Source organism: Brachyistius frenatus, unplaced genomic scaffold, assembly GCF_029030835.1.
Source record: "Brachyistius frenatus isolate BFR_SWC_R1_liver_20210118 unplaced genomic scaffold, ASM2903083v1 Contig_119, whole genome shotgun sequence".
Lineage (NCBI taxonomy): Eukaryota > Metazoa > Chordata > Actinopteri > Embiotocidae > Brachyistius > Brachyistius frenatus.
The window spans coordinates 1,181,490-1,201,389 of record NW_027210718.1 but is presented as its reverse complement, the minus strand read 5'-3'; the positions used below and the strand labels follow the sequence as shown (position 1 = coordinate 1,201,389).

At 41.7% G+C, this 19,900-nt stretch overlaps 3 protein-coding genes across 4 annotated transcripts; 2 read left to right on the top strand and 1 right to left on the bottom strand.

Moving 5' to 3' along the window:
- Positions 1 to 2,307: 2,307 nt before the first annotated feature.
- On the top strand, positions 2,308 to 5,587 carry cbx8a (chromobox homolog 8a (Pc class homolog, Drosophila)). Of its 2 annotated transcripts, XM_069713490.1 has the most exons (5): positions 2,309 to 2,532; positions 2,672 to 2,715; positions 3,179 to 3,244; positions 3,562 to 3,628; positions 4,101 to 5,586. In XM_069713490.1, exons 1-5 carry the CDS (start codon positions 2,464 to 2,466, stop codon positions 4,956 to 4,958), a joined length of 1,104 nt encoding a protein of 367 aa, XP_069569591.1. In that variant the 5' UTR covers positions 2,309 to 2,463; the 3' UTR covers positions 4,959 to 5,586. The 2 variants fall into 2 exon arrangements, with proteins under 2 accessions (XP_069569592.1, XP_069569591.1); XM_069713491.1 differs by lacking the exon at positions 3,179 to 3,244 and having other exon boundaries at positions 2,308 to 2,532; positions 4,101 to 5,587.
- A 2,618-nt stretch (positions 5,588 to 8,205) lies between these two features.
- Positions 8,206 to 15,387, top strand: LOC138629647 (meteorin-like protein). Its single transcript, XM_069713484.1, has 4 exons — positions 8,206 to 8,291; positions 11,724 to 12,133; positions 13,428 to 13,487; positions 14,048 to 15,387. The coding sequence occupies exons 1-4, from the start codon at positions 8,206 to 8,208 to the stop codon at positions 14,374 to 14,376; spliced, it is 885 nt and encodes a 294-aa protein (XP_069569585.1). The 3' UTR covers positions 14,377 to 15,387.
- Positions 15,388 to 17,527: 2,140 nt separating this feature from the next.
- On the bottom strand, positions 17,528 to 19,179 carry aqp8b (aquaporin 8b). The gene is made up of 5 exons (XM_069713482.1): positions 18,923 to 19,179; positions 18,458 to 18,584; positions 18,123 to 18,337; positions 17,696 to 17,830; positions 17,528 to 17,578 (listed from the first exon to the last, which is right to left on the bottom strand). The coding sequence occupies exons 1-5, from the start codon at positions 19,177 to 19,179 to the stop codon at positions 17,536 to 17,538; spliced, it is 777 nt and encodes a 258-aa protein (XP_069569583.1). The 3' UTR covers positions 17,528 to 17,535.
- Positions 19,180 to 19,900: the final 721 nt, after the last annotated feature.

The window sequence follows — 19,900 nt, the reverse complement described above, 5'->3', positions numbered from 1 at the left end:
ATAAATAAATAAAAATCCCCAAAAGGGCCCTAAAAAGGTGTTGGCGGTCAAAGGGAAATATTTGTATACAGAAAGTCAGTCACGGCATCAACTAAAAGCTTTTTCCAGATAACCGGTGAGGAGACTCCGCACCTCTTAATTTGCTCAATCATTAAACCCCGTACAGGCCTGCACAGGTTGCGCAGCCTGCGCCTTTTGGTTCTCATTTTAAAACCTGCAAAGTGGATGAAAATAGAAACAAGAAATCTGAAGTCAATATATGTCTAGTATTGGGTCCGTGCTGTGTTATGTTGAGAGCATTTTGGATTATGATTTTTTTTATTTTTTTTTAAATAAATTGTAATCTTTTTGACTTTCCGTTCATTCCAGTGGAAAGAATGTTGTTGACGATGGCCTGGGAGTTTATTCAGTTTATGACTGCGAAGATTGAGATACTCGGATGTTTCTGTGGGACACACGTGCTATTATTATATTTTCATTTGTTCTTTTAAACGAATAGTCGACGGGTGGAGAAAATTGTGCCTGAAGCGTAAAACCACACGCAACCGGAGGTCCTCACACTTGTTTATTTCATGTTTGTGAGCTAAACGTGAGATCAATTTCTAGAGTGAATGTTATACTTCCATATAGAAGATATTTAATATATTACAGAAAAGCCTGACTGAGGGGCAAACATAGGCTTTACCCTAATAATAATAAGAATATTAAGAAAAAAAAATAATAGTAATAATAATTATAATAATCATAATAATTGTATACTGTTTGCAGAAATAAAATATGTATGTTAAAGGAGCCCAGTTCATTTTACTTCACAAACAATAAATACAAATATAACAAAAATAATTATTCCTTTACAATTAATCTACTGCCTCGTAAACATTATTTAGGCTTGCATGTTGAAATAACCACGTATACATATGAGAGGAAAGGAAGACAAAGATTAAAAAGACAAGGTTGCATCAAATGAGACGTATGTATAAAATATGTTTTCGTCGGTAATTTCAGACACCGATGGTCTCATCACGCCGTGTGCGTTGTTTTACATTAAATGAGAGAGCGTTCAGCGGGTTTAACTTGCTATTTCACTGCAGCACAAATTACAAATTGTGTTGGCAAAACGCCTGGCGAGGTCTGGTCTCCGCTGAAGATTCACGTTGGCTCATTCTTTTTTTTTTGTTTTGTTTTCTTCCAAGATTCAAAAGTGATGCAGGCGTCAAGCAGTTTTCTGTCATTTAGAATAAAAACTCATATGAAACCAGCTGTTCAAGATCATTCTGCTTGTTTTTGCGGAGAAAAGTACACTAAAGCGCGAATTTGATATTCAGTCTAGTTCCTCTCACAACGGTTTTTCTTTTGTCAGTTAAAGCCCAATTAATCGAAATAAACGTGCTTCCAATTCGGCTGCAGTTCGTGCGCTTTACAGTCAACGTTATGCGTCACAAAATAAATAGCCTCTGAAAAAATGATTAAAAGGCCACCTACTCAAACGTATTTTTTAAGAACTGACGTATTATTTAAAAAAATTTTTTTTTTAACTTCATTGTGTCATCAAAGCAATCTTTATGCGCTGAAGGCTGCAGCTCAGATGGCTGTCTTCTGTTTCAGGACAGACGCCGTGCAAATCACAATTTAGCAATAATGCGCACACTAACAGGTAAGCGTGGTCAGCGTGGGCCCCTTTGAGATTCAAGTGAACCCGAGGCTGCCGAAACTAGGTTTACTTAAATGTGTTGTCTCAGATTATAGTAAAACAAATCATTTGAAATAACTGACGACGACGCTTTAGGTCATCAAAGTGTGTCTGAGGGGGTTACTCAGGCCAAATAAGACCTGCGGGGCACACATTTTAAGCAGGCACGTGTGAGCTATTTATGAATATTTTAAGTTTTAATTGTTTTTCTGAAGTGTTCATGACTCTGTATGTATAATATTTACAGATGTTTTGTATAATTGAGCGGGTTTTTTTTTTTGCTTTTTAAATCACGTTTGTCTTTTGTTAAACAAATTCCGTCATTGACTTATTTCGATTTTTTTTATTTTTTTTTTATTTCATTTTTATGCCAGTGAAATAAAACATGAATTTTTTTTAAATTTTTTTTAATTTTATTTTATTTTTTTTGGTAGTAGGGGCTCTTTGGACCCCTTCAGCTATCTCGGGGGTCAGTGGACCCGCTCCGGGAGCCTCTGACTTCGCTTGCTCCCCGGTGCCAGACATTCCTGTACAGCAGCCAGAGCAAGCGGGACTCCTCCCCTCCACTCAGAAACCCGGAGCACGTAGCAACAACTGAGCCAATGTGCTCCGCTGCGATCCGTCCTACCGACTGCGGTGCCTGGCAACAGAAAAAGACGTGATGACGTCCTCTCCACATTGCGTATTATGGGATGTACGGAATTAAACAACCCGGAGAGGACGAGGGGAAGCCAAAAATAATAAAAGAGACAGAAATAAAGGAGGTGTGAATCATGGAGCTCTCGGCAGTTGGTGAGAGCGTCTTCGCAGCTGAGTCCATCATTAAACGGCGAATCAGACGGGTATTCGCTGCTTTTTTCTTTTTTTTTTTTTTTCCACCCACAGGCTGTGTCTCCACACCTATTACGCAAACATGTGTTTGTGCATGGCCGATAGGCAAACCTCTGATAACCCGAATCTTTCACGGATCTGTTTTTGCAGGGTCGTTGGGAATACCTCGTAAAATGGAAGGGCTGGTCTCAGAAGTGAGTATAATAACCGAGGCAGTGAAGGACAGCGCTCCATCCTGGCTGCTCGTACAACTGCACCACCTCAGAGTCTCTCGTTACGCAGCTTGTGGATGGTTTTTTTTTTTTTTTTTTGGTATCCCTTTCATGTGCTCCGTGTACGGCCGTGCAAGTCTGTTGTGTGTCCGGTGTCTTGTGCGCACCACTCCGATGTTGAAAACGTGTGCGCCTCAGCCCGGTGGGCTGTTTGTCAGTCCACACTAGCTTTAGCAAGGGCTGGGTTCACCATGCGCCACTGTCCGCTACGTCATCTGCAATTGCAGCTTCGCGCAGCAAGATTGCTTTGATATAAAAAAAAAAAAAAAAAAAAAAAAAAAAAAGAAAGAAAGAAAAGTATTACCGCGTGTGAGCACGCGTTCACGCGTGATCTGCTCAACCTTATGGTGCCAAAACAGCTGTCCTCTCGGTTGTTGTGACACAGGTATAGCACTTGGGAGCCGGAGGAGAACATTCTGGATGCACGCCTCTTCGCCGCCTTCGAGGAGAGGTGAGGGTTTGACAGCGCAGCAGCAGGCCTTCTCTGCCAAAAAGGAGAAAGACACTCTGCATCACAAAATGTCCTTTTAAACAAGTTATTTGGTCGAAATTTTAGTCTTTAAATTGTTTGGATTCTTAATTGAACTTGTTTCTTCTTCTTCTTCTAAAAAAAAAAAAAAAATCTATTCAAAACGTGTTCAATGTCGCCTCGTTGTCTTTGGCCCTGACACGGAAAATGTGATTTTCCGATTTAATTAAAGACTTAATAAGAAATAATTAAGCTTCGGGTTGTGATGATTCTTTTCATTATTTTTTTTTATTCATCAGGGAGCGAGAAAGGGAGCTGTTTGGACCGAAGAAGAGGGGACCCAAACCAGAGACATTTCTCTTGAAGGTGGGTGAATCTTTTGATTCTCGTTTCTCGGGTTTCTCTTTTTTATTTTCTTGTTTTTCTGAGACGTGCAAGAAATGGTCCACAACGTGAATCATTTCAGTGATTTGGCAGCTACGGTTTCATACATTTTGAAACCGTTGTACTGTGGTTCAGTTTCACTCAAAACAAGTGGAATGACAACTGTAACCAATAGGAACATTTGTCATTTACCTCTTTGATTCTCATGAGGTAAAGTTGAGCACAGGGCTTGAACATTTTAAGAATCCATAACACGTAGGATAAATTATTTACTTATTTACCTCTTCATAGCCTTGAAGTCTTTAGAAAAGAAAGCCACTCTATCACGAGGCCTTTGAACACCCCTTTAAACCAAACAAGTGCTTCTCTTCAACCTCTACATTTCCCCAAGAAGCGCCGAATTTTCATCTCCGGGGAAACCTCCCCTCTTAAACATGATTTGCTTTGTCCTCAGGCCAAAGCCAAAGCCAAAGAAAAGACGTATGAATTTAGAAGAGATGCTCCCAGAGGGATCCAGGTTTCCTACCCCATCCCGGAGCCCGTCGTAACACCGAGGGCCCGGGAGGGTTTACGCACCGTGGTTCCCACAATCTTCCCACCGAGCGCGGTCAACAGAGGGGAGAGCGTCCACGTCCGACCGCCGGAGCCGGAGAGGATGGCCCGACCGAGTCCACCGGCCGCTCTCACGGCCCAAGAGTCCGCGCGGTGCCCCAAAAAGAGAGGGCGCAAACCGAAGGCGCTCTTGCATTACGAAAGAGAGGACGAGGGAAGGTCGGCAGAACCGGACGCCAAACGGAGCAGGGCGCCGGAGTCGCCGGAGTCGCACGGCGTGTCCAAGCTGTCCCGGCACCCGCATCGCCACGGAGAGACGTCAGAACACAGCCTCATCCAGCTGACCAAGAGGTTTCAGGAGAAGACCAGGATAACGCCCAAACCCGGCAGCGAGCAGAGACGCGCGGGGTTGTCTTACGCCCGCGGCCTCGGTCCAGACGTGCGTAAAGGCGGTCAGCGGGAACACAGGACTAATTGCCTGAGCGGGATGTCCGTTCGGCAGCCCGGTAGGCCGAAGCACCCCGCGGAGCACCGGGGGCCTCGCGCGAAGGAGTGCCGTCCTCCGAGGGAGCGACCCGCCGTCGTCCTCGCCTCACGGCCCGAGCCCATCCACGAATCGCCCGCGCGACCGGACTCCTCCTGGGCCCCGTGTCTCACCAACCTGGACGCTGTGACCGTGACCGACGTCACCATGAACTTCCTGACCGTCACTATCAGAGAGAGCAGTACGGACAAAGGCTTTTTCACAGATAAGAGATGAGTATTTCACGTGTAGTTCAGAGGTCATCGTTGAACGAGCTACTAACACACAAGCCCACTGTAATGCCAGCCTATATTTTTTCTATGTAACGTGTACATATCTACAAATATTTAATACGCTGCTGAGAAAATAAAAACAAAAAAAAAAATGAAAAAAATGAAAGTCACATTGTGAGTTCAGGAGGCGGTGTTGTTGATCCTTTTGCTCCCATGTCGTGTTTAGATCGTCCAGACTGTTTTTGTCATCGTTTCCAGAAACTCTTCAAGTGTGAACAACCTCATCTGATCACTGGCTTTGTGGAATTTACGCCACAGTCTTCTGCGAGAACGCGCTCTGACGGAGGATCCCAAATAAAACAGGATCTATTATGGGGTTTCATTTATGACAAAGTGAGGATAAAATGTAACACAATTTTCACGTGTCTCTGCGCTCTTCTTCACTGCTGGTGTTAACCAGAAACACCGTGCGTAGAGAGGCTTCGGGGTAAGAGGTTGAAATAATTATATCCATTTTGTTTTTATTTACCAACAATAATTATTAGGCTTTTTTTTTTAGAAAGCAGGATTATACCAGAAAAGAAAAGTTTCGGAAAGTGATCTGTATGAGAAACCTTCAACATATTTAACAGGACCTTGCAAAAAAAGAAAAAAAAAGAACAACAAAAAAAAGATTTTGTATGCATTTATTTTTGCATCTCATTTAAGACTAGTCTAAGGCCTAATCCTTTTTATGCTTGATGGAACATTTCATTGCATGTTTTTGTAGCCGTTGGAAACCTGCGGGAGACGGGCTTTACAAGTTTCTCTGCAGAACTCCCATTAAAAAAAAAAAGTGGTCACAATTTCCTTCTGGAAGTTTTAATCTGCATTACTTATTCTACAACAATTAAAGGAACAGGAGGGCATCGTGCAGGAGAAAAACAAGAACGCTTCAAAAATGTTTATCTTTCTTTTTTTTAAATAGACTATTTCATATTAACTATATTTTTTTTTAGGGCAGCACTTTTGCCCACACGTACACTTAAACTTTTTTTTTTTACTTGACAAAAAGTGAAATGTTTCCGTGACCCCGCCGCTTCATTTCAAGCACCGAAGGACTGATCTCAACCTGAAGAGACACTGAAATGTATTTTTACTTTTACAATAATTGGAATTAAAAGCAGGAATTTCAGTCGGTGGAATACATCTCATGAGAATTAAAACAGAACTTTGGAGCTTTAGTGAACCTAATAACGATATAAAACCAACATTTTCTTTTTGTTTCCTTACCAGCGCTATTATCTTCTTCATCGTCACCATCACTAACGCGCAGTGACTCCAAAAGGTCGCGTCAGGCCCTTAAAGCTGATAGCGAGTCTATAGCGCAGTTAGTTTGAACAGTTTTTTAAATATTTTTTTTATAATTATTACGCAACCAAAACGCACTAAATGAATGTAAAAGGATTACTTAAGTGTCACTACTAAGCCATTTAGCTGTTTTACTATCAGAGTATAGAGCCCGCGGGGCTGAACCGCAGAGTGCGACCCCGTGTCCTTTTGGCTGAAGGCGTGTATAATAAAAACCCAGCAAATCAGAGAGCCAGCAATAATTTAATTTCCCCTTTTTTTTAATGCGTCAAACTGTGTTTTTAGAGGACACTTTAAGATCACAAAGAGACCATGATTTTTTTTCCACTTAATGACATGCATCACTTTGGTCCATTAGGCCTACTGTAGCTATATGAAGGATCCAGGCTCAATAAGAGGCCGTTTCTTTCAGGTACAAAGCCTCCATTCATTTCACTTTGCTTTGTCCCCCAGTGACACATGACCCAATCTGACCGTCCGGTAAAAGGACTCTGTTTAGTTTTGTTTTTTTTTTAGCTCGCAAACGGTCATTTTAATTTGAAAGGAAGCTGTTTACAGACTAATGTCCATACGGGAAATAAAAGTGACGCACAATTTTCTAGAAACGTATTTAAAAAAAAAAAAAAAAAGAAGAAGAAGAAAAAAAGAGACAAACAAATAGACTACTTTACAATTAGTGCCTCATACACTTAATCAAATTGTCAGTAATCAGTACTCGGTGCAATTCCAGTCTCGTGATGACAAATGTGATTAGATTTGCCCATATTTTCAGATGTTATGTCTCCAGCAGCTGAGAAAACATCTGGCCGGATTCTCCATATGAGTGCAATTTACTCAACGACATACGTATCCAAAACCTCCACCCTCTGATCGGCCCCACGGGGCCGTTATAATCTAACCGTGAGAGAGAGGCTGCCACCAGCCCTCAGAGGTCTGCACTGTTCCGCTCCACAGGGTTCACCTCCACAAGATGTCGCCACCAGCAAGACCTTGAAAAGGTGCCAAATTATTTTCCCCGCACAAAGACCCTGCAGGTAAAAAAATTAAGCCAAACTGCTCATCCTTAGAGGATTAATCATCGATGAAAGCCAGTGACGCATTGAGTCTTTGTACACACGCACCATAGTAAAGGTCGCCGAGTTACACATTGTGACCAACACCAAGTTGGTTTACGTCGGCACACGAAAGCCTGCAGCAGAATTTGCCTTCCAGATGTGAGGAGGCTGTGCGTTGCCATCGTACTGCCACTAGATGAAGCTCAAGAACCGAAACACTATTTTTACTCCTTCGTTTTTTAATTTTTTTTTTTTTAAATTTTCATCTCATTTTAGAAATCATGTTCTTCTTAACGCAATCCGTGATATGACATGAGGCGTTTCCCACTTGATGACGTTTAGTAATTTTAAAGAAAAACAAACAAACAATTTAAAGAAATTTAAACTGTAAGGGATGAAGAGCCGAGTATAGTTCAATGATTCCAGTAAATGTTAAATAATAAACCCCGGTCGGTCTTTAAGAGGGAGTGAATTACTGAGCAGAAAAGGCGCACTGATGTCAACAGATGGCTGAATTCTTTCAACGTGATTTGTCTCTTTAGAGAGCAAAGACAAAGAACTGCAGAGGCCAGCAGTCCCCAACAACTGGATCAGCCCTAATTAGAGCCTGAGAGAGTGTGTGGAGTGTGTGTCTGCGTGTGTGTGTGTGTGTGTGTGTGTGTGTGTGTGTGTGTGTGAGAGAGAGAGAGAGAGCGAGAGAGGCGTCTTTCCCTTCAGAAGCATCAGTCACATTAAACCGAGCTGCAGCAGGACGCGTGTACTCTGGTTCTTCGCGGACAAGGTCATACTCTGTAGCTATGCTCTGCGTTCCGCTTCTTTTGGGATTCTCGCTCTTGTGTGTGCGAGATGTTGCCAAATGTGATTCTCTGGGTGTGTTTTGTGGCTCTTCGGTTTCACCACTGCGCCGCTGATCTGTGCAGCTGGACCGGAGGGTAAGAAGCTTTTCTCATTTCAGCATCGTCTAGGCAACTTTTCGACAGGTAAATTATTGATTTAAAAGTGATATTTTTGAGGGGTTTAAAGCTGTGACTATAACGGATGTAAATGTTTATTGAATTCATTTCAGCCTACACGCTTTATAGACCAATTAAAAAATTATATTAAATAGGTTACAGGTTGTACCTTTGTACTCGCTTCTTTTTAAATATATATATATATATATATATATATATATATATATATAAAAAAGAAGTGCAGATAATTTAGACATAAATCGAGTCATTAGGGCCCGAGCACCTAATGGTGCGATAGCCCTTATGACGATTTAAAGAATTCAAGGAATTCTTGTTCCCTATTATTCTCGTTCCTTAAGCTTAATCGCCTTTTTGGAGGCTTTAACATACGAAAAAAAGTTCCCCTCGGGGATTAATAAAGTAACTCCCTAACCTAACCTAACCTAACCTAACCTAACCTACTCAAAAACTCATGACACTTTGAACCCGCGTCAGTCATGGCGAAAATTGACTTACAGTAGTGGTTTAGAGACTGGGCGTGGCCAAATGGCTCACTAGCGCCCCCTAAACTGCAGGTACGGCACCTAGTTTCACCTACATGCACGAAATTCGGTGGTCATTTAGATCATACCTACATCTAAAAAAAAAAAAAAAGTCTCCTGGCACTAAGACTTAACCCTCGTGTTGTCCTCGGGTCAAAATGACCCGCAGCAGTGTTCAACCAAGTTCTATTTTATTTTCATATTTTTTGGGATCATTGGTGACAAGGAGGCTGTGAGGGTTTCTTTAAAGAATGATGACCAATGATCCCAAAAAAATATAAAAATATAGAAATAAAATAGAACTTGGTTGAACACTGCTGCGGGTCATTTTGACCCGAGGACAACAGGAGGGTTAAACGTAACATGAAGTCCGCCATTTTGAATTTAGTCGCCATTTTTGGCGATTCGCACGTCACACTTTTATTTCATATTTGTGATGACATGCTATAGTATAACTTTTTTTAAAATCATATTTCGGACGCCCCCTATCGAGTACTTTGAGATGACAACGCTAACAACTGCAAAATTGTGCTGCCTTTCGATTCCCGCCTGGGACATTCTATGTGGAACTTGCATGTTCCTGCATAAGTAAAAACCTAAAAGTAAAATACGGATGACTAACTTATGCATGTAGTCCATGATGTAAAATAAATATCACGTATGTAGTCGTAAACATGACAAAGTCACACTACAAGCAAGAACATACAATCCTCCACAGACAGAGTTCCAAGCCCCTTATCGAACCGAGTACTTCCTGATTGTGAGATGACAACGCTGTCTTGGAACGGCACCATTTTGCTGCCTTTATTGCATGTTTGTCTGACTTATATAACTTTTAAACATATTATTGAAGACAGCATGGTGGTGTAGTGGTTAGCGTTGCTGACTCCCAGTCAGAAGGTTCCAGGTTTGATTCTTGCCCTTGATGTGGCTTTTCATCTTAGATGTTAATGTCATTCTTTCCAGGGCGAGTCGCGAACCTGGAATTTTCTGACTGGGAGGCAACAACTCTAACCACTGCACCATTGAGCGCTCTTCCACAACATGTTTAAAAGTCATATAAGTCAGACAAACATGCAATAAAGGCAGCAAAATGGTGCAGTTCCAAGACAGCGTTGTCATCTCATAATCAGGAGGTTCTGGGTTCGATAGGGGGCCTGGAACTTTGTGTGTGGAGGATTGCATGTTCCTGCTTGAATGTAATGTTTCACATTATGGACTACATGCATAAGTTAGTCATCCATATTATGGACGACAACCTTTACTTTTAGGTTATTAGTTTTGTAGGAACATGCAAATTCTACATAGACAGTCCCAGGCGGGAATCGAACACTGTACCTTTAGACTGCGAGACGACAACGCTGACAACTGCACAACTATGCTGGCTTCCATAACTTGAACGAAAGTCAAAATTATAGCATGTCGTCAGAAATAGCACAAAAAAGTCATACTTCTTTAATGTCGTCCAAAATGTGCTAAAAAAAAAAAAAAAGTCATTTGTTGTCCAAAGTATGACTTTTTTTTCACATTTGGTATGACATCAAAATCATTACAGTTCTCCTCCTCTCATCTCCTTACTAAAACAAACTGTGCACTGGAGCAAACCAGAACCAGCAGAAATACCATAAGTGGCAGGGTTTGCGGAAAACGTGGCCTTCACAATAAAACTTTCTAATTAAATGTTCTTAACCAATGGAAGTGATTACATATTACTGTATGCTACAGAAAATGTATACATACGTCAAGTTGTAAGAGATTGCACTTTGTTTTTGTGAATAAAGTAGGCCTGTGTGTTGAATTAACTCGAATTAAACATCATCTAAAGCTCTTATTTTGACAGCTGATGTAGTCTTATTCTATTTTAACAGTCCCAGACTAGGTGCATTCAACTTTATGTGGCACAGGGCTGACTTAAAGTGATGCATTTTGGACTTACAACATTGCATGATGTGTGTGAATAGACCCATTAGAATGCTTTAAATGGACCAATTAGACAGCAGGATAGAATAGACTAATTTAAATGCTAATTTAAATAGATCAATCAGATAGCATAATAGAATAGACCAATAGGAAAGCATGATAGAATGGACCAATTAGAATGCTAGTTAAAATAGACCAATCAGACAGAAGGATAGAATAGACCAATTAGATAGCAGGATATAATAGACCAGTAGGAAAGAAAGGTAGAATACACCAACTGTATTTTACACATCTAGACCACATTGGTCCTGGTCCAGATCTAAAACTACTGTACATGGACGGGTCGAGCCTGGACTAGATTATCATAAACCTTGTAGCACAGAGCTCAAAATCATTAACCTTAACCTGCCCCTTAAACACAGAATTGAAAGCTAGGAATGAGAAACTGACTTCTTTCCTTGATTTTTTATGATTACCACCTGGACATATTTGTTTTTAATGGTTGTAACCCATACTGTCATAGAAGCATCGCAAATTCAAATAGTAACATCTAGAAATATCCATAACACTGCAGCCTCAACCACAGCACAGCAGCAGTTAAAGTCCAAACAACAACCAATATAACCCCAGCTTCACCGGCAGCAGACAGAGTAGCTGAAGCTCTGTTCTGAGACTAGAAGCTGAATACTGTCAGGGATAGGCCTTTTAACATGAATGAGAACTAAATGTTTTAACTTGTCACATCCTCTTTAATTCCAGGAGTATCTGAGTTTACATCAAATTACATCGAAATTTTTGAGAAAATCCACCAAAAAAATCAAGCATTTTTTTACATAACAATAATAAAAAACAAAAAAATCCTCGCAATCCTGGAGAGATTGATTAGTAACGATACTATCCATGTCATAATTCAAATTTCCGAAATCATCATTTATCTCGTTGGGTCCAGCGGTTTTGCAGCTGGCCTGGACTCCAGGATTGTGCTCCAGGTGCGACTCCGGTGCACAGAGGGCTCGGTGAGGTGGGTCTACCCGGGTCAGGCCCTCAGGGTGGTACTGGAGCCAAACCTGTCCTCCTCCCAGCGCACCACCGCCTGCATCAAACCATCTCCCTCCTTCGGTGGAGCCAGCGTCTTCATTGAACGAGCCGGGCGGCTGGAGCTGCTGGTGACGGGGGACGGGCGTCCCGAGCAGCAGAAGCTATTCTGTTTCCGGGTAGATGGACCGCACAGGCCCGCGATCTACATCCAGGCGAGCCCACAGATTGACGGACACTGGAGCAGACGCACGATGGGCTTCAGATATGAGCTGCTGGGCAACAGCAGTGCTGCACCCAACCATGGCCACGGCGGCCTGCAGAGTGAGCAAACTCTTTTTGGTACATCAATCACCACTTGTCAGCTAAATATATGGTGGAGTAAAAAACACTTTTACTACTACACCACATTTCAAAGTTGTACAGTATAAAGCAGCGTAAAATGCGAATAGCTTCTATATCAAGCGTAATACATTTGTAAGTGCAGCACTTGTTTCTTTCCATGACTCGCTACAAGCTTTAACAAGACCAACTTTTGGACTTTTAGGTCTCGAAAAATCGCTTTGACTCATTGGATGATATAACCTCTTTGTTCTTATGATTTACAATTGATCTACCAGCTTTAGTAAATCATTTATCAACCATTAATAAATATATTAGTAACAAATTATACAAACGGGGTGTTTGATCAAAAAATGTCACCAAAAAGTTTAAAAGCTATGTGTGGCAAAAACTGTTCTTTTTGCAGGCAGTTCAAACTGCTGATTCAGCGATGTGTTACAAAGACTTGCTGACCACTAAAAATCTTTAAAAAGTGGAGGTTATTTTATTACAGACTCCTGTCTTGCTGACTGGAGCATGCAGCTGCTGGTCAGTCTTGTGTTTTGTCTGGTTGTCTGGTCTCCATCAGCAGACAAAGCAGAGGGGATGGAGCAGATCACAGGGTGGCTGGAGGGCACCAGGCCAAGGGGCCTGAATTGAGACTGCAAATACTTCGCAGATTCCACAAATGCCTTATCATTGTGCGTGTCTGTTTATTAGGATTTATCCATGTGTGCGGGCCTCTCCCAATGTGATGATGTCATTATGTGTCCATAATAGACAGCTGCTGGTTTATCTTTTCTGCATTGGCAGTCTGGTAAAGTATTTGACTCCTGCAATGTCCCGCGTTGGCACGGGGTCATTCAATTAGGTAGATACAATACGAGTCAAACACGGGGTCAAGACTAGTCCGGGTTTTGGTCTGTAGGCGGTGTGGTGGGTAAAACACTTAAAAGGAGCACAAACACAGGGGCAGCATTCCTTCATCTCACCCCCCCGGTTCCTTCAGTCTGTGTTGTGAGGAGAGATGAACTGCGCTGGTATGCGCATGGGTCAGACTTTAGGTGAGTGAAGTGGTGGGGAGGAAGAGTGTCAGTCACTGTCAGCCATACTTTGCATCATGCACGGTTTGAGAGCGACAGTTAACTATTGAGGACATGATTGATGCAGAAAAGTGGGTTAGGTAAAAAAAAACAAAAAACATCAGATTAGAGATATGAATCGGGATTTCATCTCTAATAATAAACTACATGGAAAACAACAACTTCCTAATTTTCTGTTCTGATTTTCTCCACAGATTCATGCCGACCCTGCAATGACACTGAACTTCTCATGGCCATCTGCAACAGTGACTTTGGTGGGTATATATAATTTAACTCTACAACAGGGCTATTAAAACTCAATAGCAAGAGGGCCGGATAGGAAGATCACAGGGGGCTAGAGGACCCCCAAACAGGCATCTTCCTGCCATAGAAAATTACAAACAGGCAGAGATTGAATAGCCCTGCTCTACAAGCTACTACCATATTAATCATATTCTTTCTGACTTCTGCAAAGCTCCCGCTGCTGCTACAGCACTTAAATATTAATGAGTCACAAACAAACTGATTTTTCAGCAGCTCAGTGTAGAGGAATTCAAACAAATGTCAAAGATCTGCTTAATGGTTGGGACCTGTTGTTTTGACTTGTTGACAGCAGCAGAGCAGAAGCTTTTAAGTTTGATACCAGCGCTTTCGTGTCAAAGGCCATTTTAAGAGGGAATGCAGATGAACAGCATATAAATGGCACGAGAGAGAAAAGTAAAGGACATGTGGGAAAAGTTCAAAGATTTCATGAGAATTTCTCAACAAAACAGTTTTCATGTGATTTTCTTAATGCTTAGTGTACAGATGTGTTTCTGCTTCCTTGTTCTTTCAGTGGTTCGAGGCTACATCAAGAACGTGTCCCACAACTCTAAACGTCAGACATCATTGGTGGAGGTGTCGGCAGGGAGGGTGTACTGGCAGCGCAGTGGAGTGTTTGAACAACAAGTGGGTCCACCTCGGTCATCTCTGTCCTGGTCGGGACACATCCACACACTCCTGCAGTGCCATGTGAAGCCTGGGGATGGGGAGTTCCTCTTCACAGGCTCAGAGCACTTCGGGGAAGCCTGGTTAGGGTGTGCCCCGCGGTACAAAAACTTCCTGTCTGTCTACCACGACGCCCGGACGGCTCGTCGGAACTCCTGCGACTTCCCTTTGGACTGAGGGCGTGTGTTTCGGTCTGGCAGTAATGAGCTCAACAGGCAGCAACTGTGGGATCTCTGTAATGCTGTCATGTGCCAGCGAGGGGTGGCATCCACCGCCACCAGCAGGGGCGAAGGGACTGAAAATGCTGGTGAAAAACAGGTTTGGAGGAGCGGAGCGGGGGCAAACAGCAGGGCCTCCTGCACTGAGGCTCAGAGAGGGCCAGCCTTTGTCTCTCTCCCATCACTGCCCTCGCTCCTGGGAGACTAGGGAGGGGTTGGGTTGCTGCTCTCTTTTTGTGCCTCTCCCTGCATCGACTGTTGTTCACTTTGCTAGCTCTGTGTGACAATTGCCCTCTGAACTGAGGTGGGAGGGAAGACTGAAGCACAGCCATTTATTATCACCACTTTGTCTTGGTGAATAGACTAGAAAATAGAAAATTTCAAAAATATTAGGTTTGTATAATTTGTATGTGTTGCAAACTGTACGAGGCATTTGAACTCTGCTTCTTTGTTTCCAATTCAGTATTAAAATGCTTATAATTCAAAATAATTTGTTGGACATACTGAAAAGTCCACTGTAGTGATCACATTTATTGCCACTGGAAAATGTGGCTGCATGAAATCTTTTAGTAACAGACTTTTTGGTAAAAACATAGCTTAGCTTTGATTGGACAAAATAAATCAAATAGTCTACATGTCTCTCTTGCGCTCTTTCATCAGCTTGACTCAATATTTTAACCCTCTCAGCTAAGCAAGAAGAAGGTAACATGTACAAGGCAAACTTCTGGTCCATTTTGATGCCCTCATTTGTCTTTTCTTTTGCTTGCCCTAATAAACTCCAAACAAACTCCAAAGATGTGGTTTGAGGAATCGGATTTCTTCACAAATTTACTGTTCATAATATGTTCAAATACTGTTATATAAATGTTTTGTATTTTCTATTTTGTGGTCAGTTCATAGCTGTGTGATATTGAACTGATTAGAACTGAACTGATCTGAATGAACACTGAATAAAACGAATATGATCTTGGCCCCTTTAAGACTCTGTCCTCTTTTTGATCGGTGGCTTTGTCATGGCTTAAATGAATTCACGCCCCCGTTTCTTGTCATATGCATCATAATCTCTGGTTTTCGAGGAGAAAGGGATTTAATGCTGAAGAGTTCTACAAGCATACTTCGTCCTTGTTCATCACATCTTTTCCTCAGTAATCAGACTCTTATGATGATAAAACAGCCCTTCCACAAAATGAAAATCTGAATTTCCTTAGATGGAAACAGCTCTGAGCAAACTGAATCACTTGTGAGTTGTGTGGCCTCTGCATCACGGCCCAAGAAGATGAATGGACAGATGCCAGGCCCCTAAAGCCCGGGGATCCTCCCCCTCAGTCCCTACCAGGAGAAGGGAACAATTAATTGACTTTTAAAGCAACTGCTTTCTGAGCCCTTTCCACACTTCTCCTCGGCTGAGCAGGGCTCACAAATTGGTGTGTTGAACTTTTTATGAGGACTAAATAGCTGCCAATGAAAGTGTAAATGACTGTGTGGTGAATGGGGCTCACACAATGGCCCCGCAGTGACAAGGCCTCTGGCAGACATAATGACCATTGTCACGGCTGCTGTCATCTAGAAACCATCAGGGCTCATGAATCCCAGACGCCAGAGGAGGGCGGATTTTTACTCTTAACTCCATCCACAAATTCTTTTCTCGTATTTCTGCTGTTTTACATCATAGTTCGCATTTCTTTTAATCACTACTGTTGGATCTGCTTCAGATAAAACATGTTTTCAGACAAGCAACTTAGATTTAACGTGTGCTCAGACTCAAAAAATGTATCCGTGACACAATGAGGATACATTTTGTTCATCTTATGTGTATTTTTAGCCACAAATAATTATTCTTCTGCTGGCACAGAGTTTTAGACCAATGGAAAAAGTACTACAATATTTTTTCAAATAAAAAGCATTTCCTGCCTGTGTATGGAAGGAATACAAATTTAGTATTTTGAAAATCGTTGCTAAAAAAATAAAAAAAAAAAAAATCAAGCAGTCCACAAATGTTTCTCCAGCTTGAAGTCTCCTCCCTCAACATTGTCCCAGGGGGCCACCATGTCAAATTTCCAAGCAAAATATATAGTCTCTCTGCAGGCTTTGAGAACACACAATCCTCATCTCTGGCTATTTCAACAGGCTCTCATGGGGATCCAGCGCTAGGAGGGCTCGGCCCCGAGCTGCTGCATGGTGCACCGGCAGGAGTCCACCCAGACTGGGGGGTAATTGGTTTATCCCACCGCCTGGCCTGCTTTCCCATGTGGGCCACTGCTGCGGGGAGGCCCAGGGGTACAATATGGAAACAGCATGATACCCTCCAGTGCTGAGCAGGCATTCACTGCTCCTGCTATAGAGACCAGGGACAGCGGAGCTGGAGCACAAAGCTGAGGCAGAGATGTCTCCTGGTTTTGAAAAGGTTGCCATTTGGTCTCCTTTTAAAAGTGGGCAGCATTTGTGGTTGCAAATGTGAAGTAATTGAATTTTGACTAAAGCCTTTAAAAAAAAAGAAGAAAAATATTCCTCTCAATTCTAAAGGTGGGGTGTTTGAGAGCTTTTCTAAAGGTCTACTTGTAATTGTCATCAGTCCTGCACCTGCCTGAACATTAGATTTGTATAATGTCCTTGTTGTTTTAAATGACACACAGAATCAAGGTATTACAATGACATGAGAAGAATGTATTCCTCTGAATGAGAAAGTGAAAAGTTCAACATACAAATCAATGCCCGATCTCCAGACAAACAACTTGTCCTACTTTTAGATTTCTTTCCTCGTTTGGACAGAGAGATGAGTTAACTCAGTTTAGTAATCACCTAAGACTCTGTTTGACTTTAACTTTAGTGACAGTACCAGTATGATATTGAATTAACCTGTAAGCTTTCAGCATAATTTTGCATTTTAAGTTTTGTTTTATATTCTTCAAACTGCAACATTTGCAGAGAATTAAAAAAACAAACAAGTTACACAGAATATGGTGACAAAAAAAAACAAGAATCTTTGATTGTATAAAAAGTAGAATTTTATTGTATTTAACAGAATCTAATCGCACATGAAAATATTGTGGTGGCATTAAAGAAGGAAGATATTACTTAAGGAGATGCAGACACTGTGATTTATGATGTACTTGTAATCTTATGTCAAAATGAGTCGAATCTTTCTGTCTCCAAGAAGAAATCTAAAAAAAAAAAAAACAGGTTAGTGTTTTCAGTCAGTAATGAATCTTTAATATGTATACATTCAATCAATACTTCGATTACTGCATTCGTATTGTAAATTTAGATGTTACACTCACCGAACCAATGAAGCTGCTATTAAAGCTCCTATAATGGGCCCGACCCAGCAGACCCAGTGATAAATCCAGTAGTTGCTCACTAAAGCTGGACCGAAGGCTCTGGCTGGGTTCAGGCAAGCGCCCGATATACCCCCTCTGATAAAACAGGATGTTTCCATTATTAGTGAAGAAAATGATGCTATAAATGTGAAAAGAAATAATCTTTTATAGTTTTCAGGAGGGAATCTGCTACAGATAAACAACATCCAATGATCCTATCCGAGATCAAATTGGAAATGTGATGAACGATTTTAAAACATACATTTGAACAAACATGTAAAATGCCATGAATGCATCTACAGTAAATTATGTCATCCAAATAAAGAATTTTACACAAAAATGTCCCTCATACCAAAAACCGTTGCACTTCATTGTAAAAATGACTCACCCAGCGAGGATGATGCTGATAACAGTGCAGCCCACCATAAAAGGCACCATGGGGTTTCTGGTCTTGGGGTTCAGAGCTCCCAGCAGCACCACCATGGTGACCAGGCACGTCATGGCGATCTCTCCAAACACAGCGCGTCCTATTTGACTGTCTGACTGCAGCAGATCAAACGCAGCACCATGGACCTTTGCGTAGTTTTCACTGGAGGTCATCAACTGTTGGCAGCAGTCACACATATAAATCAGCTGGGAAGAGGGGTAACTTATGTACAAAGATGACAGACAAAGATTTGTTTAAAAAAAAATAAATAAATAACACAAATGTGACAGGTTCACCTTTGCCATAGCAGCTCCGAGCACCCCTCCAACCAGCTGACATGCCAGATACGGAGCCACCATATTCAGCTCCATGCCTCCACACAGATAGATGGCCAGGGTGAATGCAGGGTTGAAATGGGAGCCGCTGAGGAGGCAATTTTTTTTTTTTTTTAAATAGAGAAAACTTAAAACAATATTGTCTCCAAACTTGAAACTTTTATAACAGTGATACAAAATTCACAGATCTGGGACTTTATTCACAGCCCAGAAGTAGTTTAACCAACTGAATCCTATGATTAGTCATGAGTGATTTATTTACTATAACCCTGGCTATAAAAGGGTTTATATTATGTGGCACTGGTTAGTAACATTGCCTGAAAAAGACATTATTTGTACATCCAACAAACAGGAGAAAATTCTACTCATGGCAGATAAAACTGTGCATATTTCATTTTTCAAAAGGACATTAAAGATGATCCTCACCTGATTTCAGCCATGCAAGCCACAATGACAGCCACAGCCAGGCCGTGCACCAGAGCGGGCTGAAGCCTCCCCGCTGACTCATTCTCTATGACCGACACGCACCCGATGAACACAAAGAAGGTAGTTCCCACCAACTCGCCCAGACAGGGCTGATATAACCTCTCAAATTTGTTTGGAGGTCTGGCTGGAAGCTGCTTAGACTCTGAAGTCATCAGAGTGACCCCAGCCTCAGTCATCTCCATCTTCTCATCAGCCATGATGAGTCTTCAGTGACACTGACTGCGCTCACATGACGTGCGCACACAAATATCTCCATGACGGTGAATCTCATCTGCAGTGGTGTGCAAGGTTAAAGTCTGCTCCTCTGACCACTCATGGACTCCTTTTTCTCATTAATCAAAGACATCACCGCATGCCTTCTCACGACAGGAGGGCACTCGGTAAATATTTCATGTGTTCGCAGAAAAAGTTTGAAACTAGTTCAAAGATCAGCAAGTTTTAGTCAATGATTGAAATAAGGTACTGCGAGGTTACATGAACATGTTTTCATAAGCTACCTTTCCATGACACAGAGCAGGGTCCACGGCACCGAATATGAAGGCTACTTGTTAGTTATAAGAACAGAAAACAGCAAATTTAGTAACTTAAAAACAGCCTGGCGAAGGATACATACGAGAATGGTTGCTAAATGTTTACCTCAGATTACTAAAGTAAAAATGCATAATTTCATGATACAGCAGATTTCACGCATTTATTAATCACTCTTACAAAAAAAAAAAAAAAAAACATTATTTAAGAATTGCTATTGCTCACATGAGAGTAATTCTGTAGTACAAAGAACAGATTGTGAGGTTGGGTGGAGATATTGACAAATACTCACCAACTCCTTTCATTGCTACAGGGAACATAAACACTGAATTTAATGGAGCAAAGGATGACTTTAAGGCAAAGCGAGCTTATTTGTATAACACACAACAA